The sequence below is a fragment of the Rhinolophus hipposideros genome (genome assembly GCF_964194185.1).
Source record: "Rhinolophus hipposideros genome assembly, chromosome: X".
Lineage (NCBI taxonomy): Eukaryota > Metazoa > Chordata > Mammalia > Chiroptera > Rhinolophidae > Rhinolophus > Rhinolophus hipposideros.
The window spans coordinates 311,701-325,882 of record NC_138046.1 but is presented as its reverse complement, the minus strand read 5'-3'; the positions used below and the strand labels follow the sequence as shown (position 1 = coordinate 325,882).

General features: G+C 38.2%; 1 protein-coding gene across 2 annotated transcripts in view; it reads right to left on the bottom strand.

Moving 5' to 3' along the window:
* The window catches only part of ABCB7 (ATP binding cassette subfamily B member 7), a 61,127-nt gene that overhangs the window by 27,466 nt on the left and 19,479 nt on the right, over positions 1-14,182 (bottom strand). For both annotated transcript variants that reach the window (XM_081041933.1, XM_081041934.1), the window contains exon 2: positions 4,694-4,780. In XM_081041933.1, the coding sequence (XP_080898059.1) occupies positions 4,694-4,780 (87 nt within the window). The remainder of the gene's footprint in view (positions 1-4,693; positions 4,781-14,182) is intronic.

The window sequence follows — 14,182 nt, the reverse complement described above, 5'->3', positions numbered from 1 at the left end:
TTATACACATACATACTCACACACACAGTCCTAACTGGAAAGGTATTTTTGAAAAGGGAATAAGGCTGTAATTTTAAAATTCACCATTTCAATCCAACTATGGCTAAATAAGTGTAATTTAATACATTGTAACACAAACTGGGGTATTTCAACCACTTTCCCATTTCACAGGTTTGGCTGTTTTATTTTTCTTGATGAAATAATGGCAAAAAGGTTGTTTCCACACATCTTTAGAAACAGTTTCTTCTGTCCAAACCTTCCACAACATAGCCTCACATTTGCTCAATAAGGACACAGAGAAGTTATAGCTGAGAGCAAGAAAATTATTCTAATGCATTGATTTAATAATATATAAAATATCACCACTTCATTTAACGAAATGAGTTCTGAAGTTGTATAATCATGCATTATGGATCCATTAAGCTGTAAAGTACATGACTTCGGTTACAGTTTAGATATATTATAATGTTTGAAAAATAATGTATTGTGGTTTTTTTTTAAAGTAGAGGCCAAATTGAAGAGGCATTTCAGAGGCTGAGGCACATATTAAAAGAATTTTAAACCTACTTATTCCTGCTGCACAAGAATGAAATAAAATTGAAGGCCTCAATTCAGATCCTTAAAGACAATATACCACCTTTCAAAATCACCACAGGTCATTCATACTGGACACCCACTGGTAATCCTGAAAGACAAAAGGGTTACCTAAAGCTGAAAAGAGACCAACCCCAAAGTTGAGACTGAATTAGACATCACCTTCACATCAACTAATCTTTTCATTTCAAACTAAGCAACACAAAAAGCTCGGACACCTATTTTAAGATCTCATTCTTAAAAAAAGGGTGGGAATGTATAAAGAGTAATTATATTATAGTAAGGGGGAAAAACAATAATTTAAAGAAAGGAAATTCCTTCTCAAGGGTCAAAATTCCTGAAGGAACCAACTGTTGATATAACAGTTTTTCTTTAAGTCTTGCTTACACATAAACAGAAAACATGAAATTCTTTAACTTTTCTGTTTATCTTTTCCACTGTAAGTAAAAGTGAAAAGTTATTTTAAAAACAGAACTCGGCTGATTATATCATGACCAAAAAAAAGCTCTCTAAGGGGTGGCGGGATGGCTCAGTTGGTTAAAGCACGAGCTTTCAACAACAGGGTTGCCGGTTTGATTCCCACATGGGCCAGTGAGCTGTGCCCTCCACAACTAGATTGAAGACAACGACCTGCCACTGAGCTTCAGGAGGGGCAGCTGGATGGCTCAGTTGGTTAGAGCACGAGATCTCAACAACAAGGTTGCCAGTTCAATTCCCGCATGGGATGGTGGGCTGCGCCCCCTGCAACTAAGATTGAAATCGGCAACTGGACTTGGAGCTGAGCTGCACCCTCCAGCATTAGACTGAAGGACAACGACTTGGAGCTGATGGGCCCTGGAGAAACACACTGTTCCCCAATATTTCCCAATAAAAATTAATTTAAAAAAACTCTAGAATTGAACACCATAGAAATATCACTAAAAGGCCCGTCAAAGTCGAAGTGAATCTAGAGTCCTCTTCTGCTTGCAACATATACAGTGTGGCCTTGTTGGCTAAATTTAAAACATGGAACTGACATTTGAAGCCCCATCAAACATAAAACTAGTAGTGTTAGTCTGAGGAATAACCTTTTTCTTTTTTTTTTAAAGGAGGGCACAGCTCATAGTGGCCCATGCAAGGATCAAATGGGCAACCGGGGTGCTACCAGCACCACGCTCCAACCAACTGAGCTAACTGGCTACCAGGAATAACCATTTTTAGAAAGTCCTTAACTATATACTGGAATTAGCTAGCCATAATAAAAGAAAGCAATCAGAGTCTGAAAGAAAACACAAGGGTAATAATAAAAGGAATTCAAATTGGCTCATGTTTTTTATGATAACAAAACTGTGTTGTATTTCTTCCCCTAGAAATTAGTTTGGAAATATCAGAAAGCTGACAAATAGAAGAAAGTGACTGAAAAGCAAGTGAAGCAAAAGAATAAAGCAGGTGCCTGAGAAAGAAACTTCACTGATACCAGAAACAACGTTCAATAAATATTTATTCAATTAATAAATGTATCTATTCTTAAACACATAAGGACAAATTATTAATATCCAGGAGGTATATCTAATACTTGATTTATTAAGTCTTCGCAATTTTTGACAGATTTTTAAATATTTATTTATCTGGTATTAACATACAGTTTCATATGAGGCCTGGCAGATAAGAAAACTAATGAAAGGAATATCTGCTTGGATACAATCAGAGCGTGGTGGGCCAAAAGCAAACACATCTATAAAACGGAAGAACTTGACTTGTATGTGGGAGTGGAAAGCCACAAACTGCACTGTGTTCAATTTAAACAGGGGGACCCGACAGATGGAGGTGGCTGCTCAAAGTGGGAAGGGCTAATAACCACGTGGTCAGGGCACAAAAAGGACCAAAAACCTCTGAACACATCTGGAGCAGCTCGCTGGGTAGATTGTTCAGATGTTACTGCCATCTGTATATTGATAAGCTGAATACACATTTTGCTTCTCAGGTCAGTAACTTCATCGCTCTTGCCAGAAAAGGTAGTCAAGCACGGAATGAAACAAGAGTTCATCACTGTAGCTACTGTATTTAACATTGAGTTCTGCACAAAGCCTGGATTCCACACATGCTTTCTAAATGAATGGATAATGGTGGAGGACGGGATTCACAATCTTACAGTAGAGTAACAGCTGCGAATGTTTACTGAACACCTATTACAGAGCAGGCACTACTTAAGAGCCGTACCCCATGGGAGGTAGCTCATTTAAATTCCCTTTGGTATGATTATCATCCCCATTTTACAGATGAAGAAACTGATACACCCAGAGATTAACTTGCTCAAGGTCATTCCACTAGGAAGTGGTAGAGCTGAGATTGAAATGTAGGCCAGGCTCTTAATACTAAAAGAACTCCATTCTGCCTCTTTTCTGGTGTGGCTTGAAAGCTGTTAGTCCATAATCCCTTTTAGCTAGGGAGGCTAAAGTAACACAGAGAAGGCAGGGAAAAAAGGATAAAGAAGAGACCAAATATAAAGTATTACAATGATTTTTGCTTTGTTCAATTTGACAGGAGAATAAAGAAACTATCTTGAACTTCATATTGCTTGAGCCTAAGAGAAGTGACTGCTTTTCCTTTATCAGTCAACATATTTTTGCTGTGTTTAGAGAATTATTTGCAAGTATCCTTAAGACACCTTGGTGACAGACAATCCTGGAAACTGGCAAATATCATGCCAAGAATAATACATGAATAAACAAATCTCAGTATGTGTACTAACTTTTTAAAATTCTACCTTAAAATATTTTGCTTTATCTAAAGACAGCTATGAAGAGTAGTAATATACAAAAAATGGGACAGAAATATGAAAGTGATGTGTTTTCAGTGCTGTGAAAAAAAAGGAGCTATTCTGGGGATCAAAGAAACAGGGAGAAAAACACTGCAAAGGTTTTTTTTTACCAATCGCCTCCCACCAATAAAATAACTAATATTTACCTCTCCACAATTTAGAGAGCACTTTTACATAAAATTTGTGCCCTTAGGGCTGGCCCGGTGGTTCAGGTGGTTGGAGCTCCGTGCTCCTAACACCGAGGTCACGGATTCAATTCCCACATGGGCCAGTGAGCTGCGCCCTCTACAGCTAAGATTGTGAACAACGGCTCTCCCTGGAGCTGGGAGAGGTCTGTGTGAGCTGCCATGGGCTGCTGTGCCACCATGAGCAGCGGGTGGCCAGTGTGAGTGGCCAGCAGCTGGCGAGAGCTGCCATGAGCAGCTGACCGACAACAAACTACCTCAGCCGGGGGAGCACAAGGCTCCTAATACCAGCATGGGCCAGGGAGCTGTGTCCTACACAACTAGACTGAGAAACAACGGTTTGAACCGGAGTGGGATAGGGGGAGGCAGAAGGGGAAAAAAAAAACACCAAACCTATTTGTTCCCTTGCCAATAACCCTAAAAATATCATTTCTACTTAGAGATACCACATATAAACTGGTTGGGTCAAGTAGGAGGAAGAAAATAAAGACAAGCACAGAGAAAGTGCCAGATGGAGAATTGTCTAACAGTGTTCCAACATTTTCACTCACTCAGAAAAAGTGTAATAATACAATTAAATTTTTTCATTTCAGTGGCTCTACTGATTAGCTTGTCTGTATGATGATAATAATAATGATAAAGAATATGGAAAGTTAAATAAATGGATCAGGCGGATGGAGAATTTACCATGAAACTAGGGGACATTCCAGAATCTTTCTAAACTAAGTGTTCAGAAGGGAAAACAATAACCTTAAAACACACACCCACATGTATACAAATTACTTATAAGTGCTAAATCTAATCTACCTATTTATTTATAAGGCTAGATTATATAACAAGTATCCTCAACCAATGATATTTTAAATAAAGAACTAAAATGTTTAGGTTGATAACTAATTTTTTTCTTTTTTAGTCAATCATAATTTTTTGTTTGTTTTAAGCCAGAAAAAAATCTCATCTAAATAACCATGATCAATCCACATGGTTTTGTATTAGAAAATCTGCAGTTACACGAGTCAATCGAAGGAGTCTGGAATATGGTTATCTTTGATATACCTTCTACGCAAGTACAGTCATCTATAAGAATCTCCAGTTACTTGTTATTGGCTCTTACCCCTTCTTTCGGGTCTGTGTGGAGTCCTCCTCCTGCATGACCATGCCAACATGTCCTCTTTTCTATCAGCGGCCATGTCTGGAGAGCCTAGGTAAAGATGATACCAAGCCATCTGTTAGCCATTCCAGAAATTCAGATCTTTAAAAATCTGACTTAGACAATATATCAGCCTTCCTACTATCATTTGCTAATACAGTACTATGTGATCTGTTACTCTATCATTTGCAAGCAAAGTATATTACACAGTTAATTAATCACATCCCACTTACTTTCCATATGTATACATTTTTGCTTTACAATTTAATAGTGGATTTTACACAACTGATTATTTTTCTTATTGTTCGGGCTCGCACATATATGTTTAGAAACAAGATATCTTTTAACACTTCACAGTCTTTCTCATGCTATAGTAATTTACACAAGTTTTGTCTTTCCTACTACATGGTAAATTTCTTAAGATTAAGGACAGATTCTTTTAACCTTGTGTCTCCCATGGTACATACCACAGTGTTTGCAATATGGCTAGGGTGGTAGACTTCAATGCTTGTTGGATTAGCTTACAAAATAGAGCTATCTACAAAGCTTTCAACTAGCCTTGAAAATATTCAGCTTAGGAAGGACGTCATCAAAATGGCGGTCTGAGGTGAGCCTCTGTAAAGCTACCCTGGAATTTACAACTAATCGAACAAAAATAATTCCACAAAGGACTCCCTGCACAGCAGACAGGCAAAATGAAGAGGCCCACTACTAAAGTCACCTAAAGGTGGGAGAATCGTGCGAGTGGGGAAGGAGGGAAGGGAGAAGTGCGGTGACGGAGACGCGCGGGCACAGGACGCAGACCTAGCTCAGTGCTCTGAGCTCGCTGCATCCTGGAACTACCGCAGCTGTGGGAGAGGGAAGAACTGGGACTGCTAGGGCTCCGCTTATGGCCCACAGGGCTGAGGGGGCAGCATATAACACGGCTGAACCCAACGCTCACGGCAGAGACCTCGGAGCAAAGACTGAGGGAAGAAGGCTGAAAACGGTGATTTAAGCCTTCACTGCCCAGCAGAGACCTGAAGCCTTAGGCACTGAGACTAGTCACCCCCACCCTACCCACCCAGAGCTCGCCCCGCCCCCACCTGCCCCACCCCCACCTACCCGGAACAGTAGCAGTGTCAGATCAAAAGAACAGAATAGGGCCGGCCCAGTGGCTTAGGCAGTTGGAGCTACATGATCCTAACTCCGAAGGCTGCCGGTTCGATTCCCACATGGGCCAGTGGGCTCTCAACCACAAGGTTGCCGGTTCGACTCCCACAAGAGATGGTGGGCTGCGTCCCCTGCAACTAGCAACGGCAACCTGACCTGGAGCTGAGCTGGGCCCCCCATTACTTAAGATTGAAAGGACAACAACTTGACTTTGAGAAAAAAAAAAAAGTCCTGCAAGTACACACTGTTCCCCAATAAAGTCCTGTTCCCTTCCCCCCTCCAAAAAAAAGGGGGAGAGAAAAGAAAGAAAAATAAATAAATATAAAAAAATTAAATACTTTTTTAAAAAAGAAAAACAACAGAATATTTGCTATTCTGAGAACTGTGGACCGCAGACACAGATTCGCAGCCCAACTAGTGCCAGAAAAGGGGAGGGAGCTGTGGAAGCAGGACCGGCTGTGGTAGCGGTTGCCGCCATTGCTCCAGGCCACCTCTCACAACTCACCCTGCGCCTGGTCCCGCCTATCTGGGCAGATCCCTGCAGAAGTAAACAGAACTGCTGAAACATACGGGCTCTGAATCTAGTGCAGGAAGAGCTTTGGAACTTCAAAAGCTCTCCGCATACCCTCAGGGACACTGTGCCCTGTGACCCAGGCGAACTATCAACAGAGGAGAAGCCCGTCTCCCAGGTAATCCCCCCATTGGGTGAGAAGCTGGAATAGTGCAGAGAAAACATAGCACTACCCTGAGAGAGAGGAAAAAAACGCTGCAGACGGAGAGAAAATAAAACATTCTACCAACAAGTACTGGAAAACAAAAGAAAGACCTCTTCCTATCAACCTGTTGCAGAAGCCACTCCTGTAGCTGTCTAGGAAGACAAATAATAAATCAGTAATTGCCATGAATAACCAAGGCAACAAGACATATGTGACTTAAATGACAGAGAATTCAAGATTGCCGTTCTGAAAAAACTCAACGAGAAGCAAGAAAATACAGAAAGGCAGTTTAATGAACTCAGAAACACAATCAAAGAACTACATGAGCATTTTATGAAAGAGACTGAAATTTTAGAAGACAACCAAATAGAATTTCTGGAGATTAAAACTCGACAGAAGAAATTAAGAATGAAATAACCAGCTTAGGTAGTAGAGTTGAGCACATGGAGAAAAGAATCAGTGTCATCGAAGATAGAAACCTGGAAATTACACAGATGGAAGAAAAAAGAGACTTGAGACTTAAAAGAAATGAAAGAACTCTACAAGAACTTTCTGACTCCATCAGAAAGAGCAATATAAGAATAATGGGCATACCAGAAGGAGAAGAAAGAGAAAAGGGAACAGAGAATATATTCAAACAAATTATCGATGAGAATTTCCCAAACTTGTGGACAGAACTGGATCCTCGAATCCAAGAAGCAAATAGAACACCTAATTACCTCAATCCCAACAGGCCTTTTCCAAGGCATATTGTATTGAAGCTGTCTAAAATCAACGACAAAGAAAGAATTCTCAAGACAGCCAGGGAAAAGAAGACGGTAACCTACAAAGGAAAGCCCATTAGATTATCATCACATTTTTCAGCAGAAACTGTACAAGCCAGGAGGGACTGGAACCAAATATTCAAACTATTGAAAGAGAGAAATTGTGAGCCAAGAATAATATATCCAGCAAAGTTATCCTTTAGATATGAAGGAAGAATAAAGACCTTTGCAGACATACAGAAGCTGAGGGAATTTTCTAATACACGACCTGCACTACAAGAAATACTAAAGGAGGCTATTCGACCACCATCAACAAGGACAATTTGTAACATAAAAAATTTGTAACAAAACATAAAAAGAGGGATAGTAAAGGCCTGAACCGGAATATGGGAATGGAGAAAGTAAGCGTGCTGAAGAAACTGGAATACTCTTAAGTATCAAACTTTCTTTTACATAAACTTAAGGGTAACCACTCAAAAAAAATCCAGTACTGAAATACATACTGTAATAAAAGAAGAAACAGAGGGAAACATCATAGAATACAACCACACAGAAATAAAAGACAAGAACAAAAAGGCAAAGAAACAATGGAGACACAGCCTTACCAGAAAACTAAAGATAGAATGACAGGAAATCCTCACATATCAATAGTCACCCTAAATATAAATGGACTGAACTCACCAATAAAAAGGCGCAGAGTAGCAGATTGGATAAAAAAAATAAACCCAACCGTATGCTGTCTCCAAGAGACACATCTCAGCTACAAGGACAAGCATAGACACAAAGTGAAAGGGTGGAAATTGACACTCCAAGCAAATGGTACCCAGAGAAAATCAGGTGTAGCCATAATGATATCAGATGAAACAGACTTCAGGGTGAAACAAAATAAAAAGACAAAGATGGACATTTCATAATGGTAAAGGGGACTATACAACAAGAAGACATAACAGTCATCAATATTTATGCCCCCAATTAGGGAGCACCAAAATATACCAAGCAACTACTAACAGAACTAAAGGGAGAAATTGACCAAAACACAGTTATACTAGGGGCTTAAATACATCATTGAGAGCTATGGATAGATCATCCAAACAGAAAATAAATAACGAAATAGCAGCAATAAATGACACATTAGATGAAATGGACATCATTGACATATATAGAGCACTTCATCCTAAACTATCAGACTATACGTTCTTTTCAAGTGTACATGGAACATTCTCAAGGAGAGACCATATATTGGGGCATAAAAGCAGCCTCAGCCTCAGCAATTTTAAGAAGATTGAAATCATACCAAGCATAATCTCTGATCACAAAGCTTTGAAATTGGATATCAACTGCGAAAACAAAGCAGGAAAAAACACAAATACATGGAGATTAAACCACATACTTTTAAAGAACGACTGGGTCAAAGAAGAAATTAGAGGCGAGATCAAAAGATACATAGAAACAAATGACAATGAAAATACATCCTACCAAAATTTTAGGGATGCCGCAAAAGCAGTTTTAAGAGGGAAATTTATATAATTACAGGCCTATCTCAAGAAACAAGAAAAATCCCAAATAAATAGCCTCACGTTACAGCTTAAAGAACTAGAAAAAGAAGAACAAGTGAAACCCAAGGTCAGCAGAAGAAAGGAAATAACAAAAATCAGAGCAGAACTAAATGAAATAGAGAACAAAAAGACAATAGAAAAAATTAATGTGACAAAGAGCTGGTTCTTTGAAAAGATTAATAAAATTGACAAACCCTTGGCTAGACTCACTAAGATAAAAACAGAGAAGACACTAATTAACAAAATCAGAAATGAGAAAGGGGAAGTTATCACGGACACCACAGAAATAAAAAGGATCATCCAAGAATACTATGAAGGACTATACACCACCAAATTCATAACCAGAAGAAATGGACAAGTTCTTAGAAACACATAGCCTTCCAAGGCTGAACAGTGAAAAACTGGAAAATCTAAACAGACAAATCACCAGTAAAGAAATTGAATCAGTCATCCAAAACCTTCCCAAAAGCAAAAGTCCGGGACCAGATGACTTCACTAGTGAATTCTACCAAACCTTCAAAGAGGATCTAATACCAATCCTGCTCATACTCTTCCAAAAAATTGAAGAACAATCAGTACTCCCTAACTCATTTTATGAGGCCAACATTACCCTGATACCAAAACCTGGTAAGGACAACACAAAAAAAGAAAATTACAGACCTATATCTCTGATGAATACTGATGCAAAAATCCTAAACAAAATTTTAGCACATCGAATACAACAATGCATTAAAAAGATTATTCATCATGACCAAGTGGGGTTCATCCCTAGGGCACAAGGATGGTTCAACATCCGCAAATCCATCAATGTGATACATCACATAAACAAAATAAAGGACAAAAATCATATGATTCTATCAATTGATGCAGAAAAAGCATTTGACAAGATACAACATCCATTTATGATTAAAACACTTAATAAAATAGGTATAGAAGGAAAATACCTTCACATAATAAAGGCCATCTATGACAAGCCCTCAGCTAATCTCATAATTAATGGTGAAAAACTGAAGCCCTTTGCTCTACATTCAGGAACACGACAGGGCTGTCCCCTATCACCTCTGCTTTTCAAAATAGTGTTGGAAGTCCTTGCCAGAGCCATCAGGCAAGAGAAAGAAATAAAAGGCATCCAAATTGGGAATGAAGAAGTTAAAATATCACTCTTTGCAGATGACATGATGCTATAGATAGAAAACCCTAAAGACTCCACCAAAAAGCTGTTAGAAACAATCAACGAATACAGTAAAGTTGCTGGCTACAAAATCAACATACAAAAGTCCACTGCATTCTTATATACTAACAATGAAATCTCAGAAAAAGAAATACAAAAAACAATTCCCTTTACAATTGCAGCAAAAAGAATAAAATACCTAGGAATAAACTTAATCAAGGATGTGAAGGATTTATATGCTGAAAACTATAAGACATTTTTGAAAGAAATTGAAGATGACACAAAGAAATGGAAAGACATTCCATGCTCATGGATTGGAAGAATCAACATAGTTAAAATGGCCATATTACCCAAAACAATATACAGATTTAAAGCAATCCCCATCAAACTCCCAATGGCATTTTTTAAAAGAAATGTAACAAAAAATCATCAGATTTGTTTGGAATCACAAAAGACCCCGAATAACCAAAGCAATCTTAAGAAAAAAGAACAATGCTGGAGGTATCACACTGCCTGACTTTAGCTTGTACTACAGGGCTACAATAATCAAAACAGCTTGGTATTGGCGGAAAAACAGACACATAGACCAATGGAATAGAATTGAGAACCCAGAAATAAAACCACATAAATATGGACAGATAATTTTTGACAAAGAAGCTAAAAATATACAATGGAGGAAAGACAGCCTCTTCAATAAATGGTGCTGGGAGAATTGGATAGCCACGTGCAAAAGAATGAACTGGACTGTTATCTGTCAACATGTACCAAAATTAATTCAAAATGGATCAAAGACTTAAGCATAAGACCTGACACAATAAACTGCATAGAAGAAAACATAGGTACTAAACTTATGGACCTTGGGTTCAAAGAGCATTTTATGAATTTGACTCCAAAGGCAATGGAAGTAAAAGCTAAAATAAACAATGGGACTATATGAAACTTAAAAGCTTCTGCACAGCAAAAGAAACCATCGACAAAATAAAGAGGCAACCGACTGAATGGGAGAAGATTTTTGCAAACAGTGCCTCCGATAAGGGGCTAATATCCAAAATATACAAGGAACTCATGAAACTCAACAACAAAAAAAAACAAACAACCCAATTGAAAAATGGGCAGAGGACCTGAAGAGACATTTCTCCAAAGAGGAGTTACAAATGGCAAATAGTCATGAAAAAATGCTCAACATCACTAATCATCAGAGAAATGCAAATAAAAACCACAATGAGATATCACCTCACCCCAGTCAGAATGGCTATCATCAACAAGACAAATAGTAACAAGTGTTGGAGAGGCTGTGGAGAAAAAGGAACCCTCATACACTGTTGGTGGGAATGCAGACTGGTGCAGCCGCTATGGAAGGCAGTGTGGAGGTTCCTCAAAAAATTACAAATAGAATTACCATATGACCCAGCAATCCCTCTCCTGGATATCTACCCAAAGAGTTTGAAATCATTTATACATAAAGACACGTGTGCTCCAATGTTCATTGCAGCTTTGTTTACGGTGGCCAAGACATGGAAACAACCAAAATGTCCTTCGATAGATGAATGGATAAAGAAGTTGTGGTATATATACACAATGGAATACTACTCGGCGTTAAGGAAAGATGATATAGGAACATTTGTGACAACATGGATGGATCTTGAGAGTATTATGCTAAGCGAAATAAGTTAGACAGAAAAAGCAGAGAACCCTATGATTTCACTGATATGTGGTATATAAACCAAAAACAACAAAAGAACAAGACAAACAAATGAGAAACAAAAACTCATAGACACAGACAATTGTTTAGTGGTTACCAGAGGGTAACGGGGGTGGGGGGAGGGAGATGAGGGTAAGGGGGATCAAATATATGGTGATGGAAGGAGAACTGACTCTGGGTGGTGAACACACAATGGGATTTATAGATGATGTCATACTGAATTGTACACCTGAAATCTATGTAATTTCACTAACAATTGTCACCCCAATAAATTAAAAAAAGGAAAAAAAAGAAAATATTCAGCCTAGAACGAATGGTTGAATTACCAGAAACACACTATTTTCTACGACTGAATCAAAGAAACAGAAAATCTCAACAGTCCAATTACTAGTAAAGAAACTGAATCTCAACAGTCAAAAAAACAACAAACGCAAGTCCAAAACCAGACGGCTTCACAAGTGAACTGTACCAAACATTTAATGAGAATTAATACCTATCCTTCTTAAATTATTCCAAAAATTTGAAGAGGAAGAAATGCTTCCAGACTCATTCTACAAGGCCAGCATCATCCTGATATGAAAACCAAACACACTACAGAAAAAGTTACAAATATCCCTGATGAACAGATGCAAAAATTCTCAACAAAATATGAGCAAACTGAATTCAACAATGTATTAAAAAGATTGTCAAATTTTATAACAGAAACTTGTCCAAAGAAAACAAAAATGAAAATGAAAATATATCTGCACCCTTATGTTCACTGCAGCACTATTTACAATAGCAAAGATATGGAAGCAACCTAAGTGCCCATCAAGAGATGACTGGATGAGGAAGAGGTGGTACATATGTACAATAGACTATTACTCAGCCATAAAAAAAGAATGAAATCTTACCACTTGCAACAACATGGATGGACCTAGAGGGTAGTATGCTGAGTGAAACAAGTCAGACAGAGAAAGACAAATACCATATGATGTCACTTATATGTGGAATCTAAAGAACAGAATAAACAAACAAACAAAACAGAATCAAACTCATAGATACAGGGAACAAACTGACAGTTGCCAGATGGGGGGGAATTAGGGGACTAGGTGAGAAAGGGGAAGGGATTAAGAAGCACAAATTGGCAGTTACAAAATAGTCACAGGGAAGTAAAGTACAGCATAGGGGATGTAGTGAATAATATGGTAATAACTATGTATGGTGCCAGGTGGGTACTTGATATATTGGGTTGATCACTTTGTAAGTTACATAAATGTGTAATACCTGACACTAATATAATAGTATATGTCAACTGTAACTGAAAAATAAAAGACTATCAAAAAATATACTTTAATTTTGTGAAACTTGATTTGAAAATTAGAGGGTTGGATTAGATTCTCTCTAAGGTTCCTTCCAACTCTGAATTATATGATTTTTATGGAATGAAATGAAAAGGCTGCTGTTATTTTTTTTTTTTATTAATTAATTTATTTATTAGTTTCAGGTGTACAAAACAAGGTAATACTTAGACGTTCATCATTTATATCCCTCATACTGTGAACCCCCCTCCCCCCATCCACTATCCCTCCGACCTCACACTGAACCATCACATTATATATATAAAATTATAGTTGGCATTCATTAATGTTTAGCTTCTGATGTACAATGCCATGATCAGGTATCCACAGTATCCCTGAGGTGGTCTCCCAAATAGGACGCATGTCCATCGGATACCCAACAAAATCTTTACAACATTATAGAATACCTTCCCCAAATTAATTTTCAAAAGAAAAACCCTGAGGCCATCTTGTGGTTACCAGCTGCTTCCAAATCCCTTCACCTTTCCCCTTATCCCCAACCCCCTCCCACACACCCATCTAACCACTCTCGGTTTTTTCTCTGCGTCCCCAAAACTGACTCTGATTAGTTCATTCACATAGTCTTTTCTTTAGTTTCCATATATAAGTGAGATCATATGGTACTTGTCTTTCTCTTTCTGACTTATTTCACTTAACATAATGTTCTCTAGATCCATCCATGTTGCTGCAAATGATAAGATTTCTTTCTTCTTTATGGCTGCGTAATACTCCATTGTATAAATGTACCACGAAAAGGCTGCTGTTATTAATTGGATTTCTTTTTACATTGTGTGTTCAGCACCTAGAGTCAGTTTTCCTTCCATCATCATATATTTCACCCCCGTTACCCTCATCTACTATCTCCCTTCCCCCTTCACCCTCTGGTAACCACTAAACTGTTGTCTGTGTCTGTGAATTTTTGTTTATTTGTTTCTCTTGTTCCTTTGTTGCTTTCAGTTTTATATCCCACACGTCAGTGAAATCATATGGTTCTTGGCTTTTTCTGTCTGACTTAGTTCGCTTAGCATAATAATCTCAAGATCCATCCATGT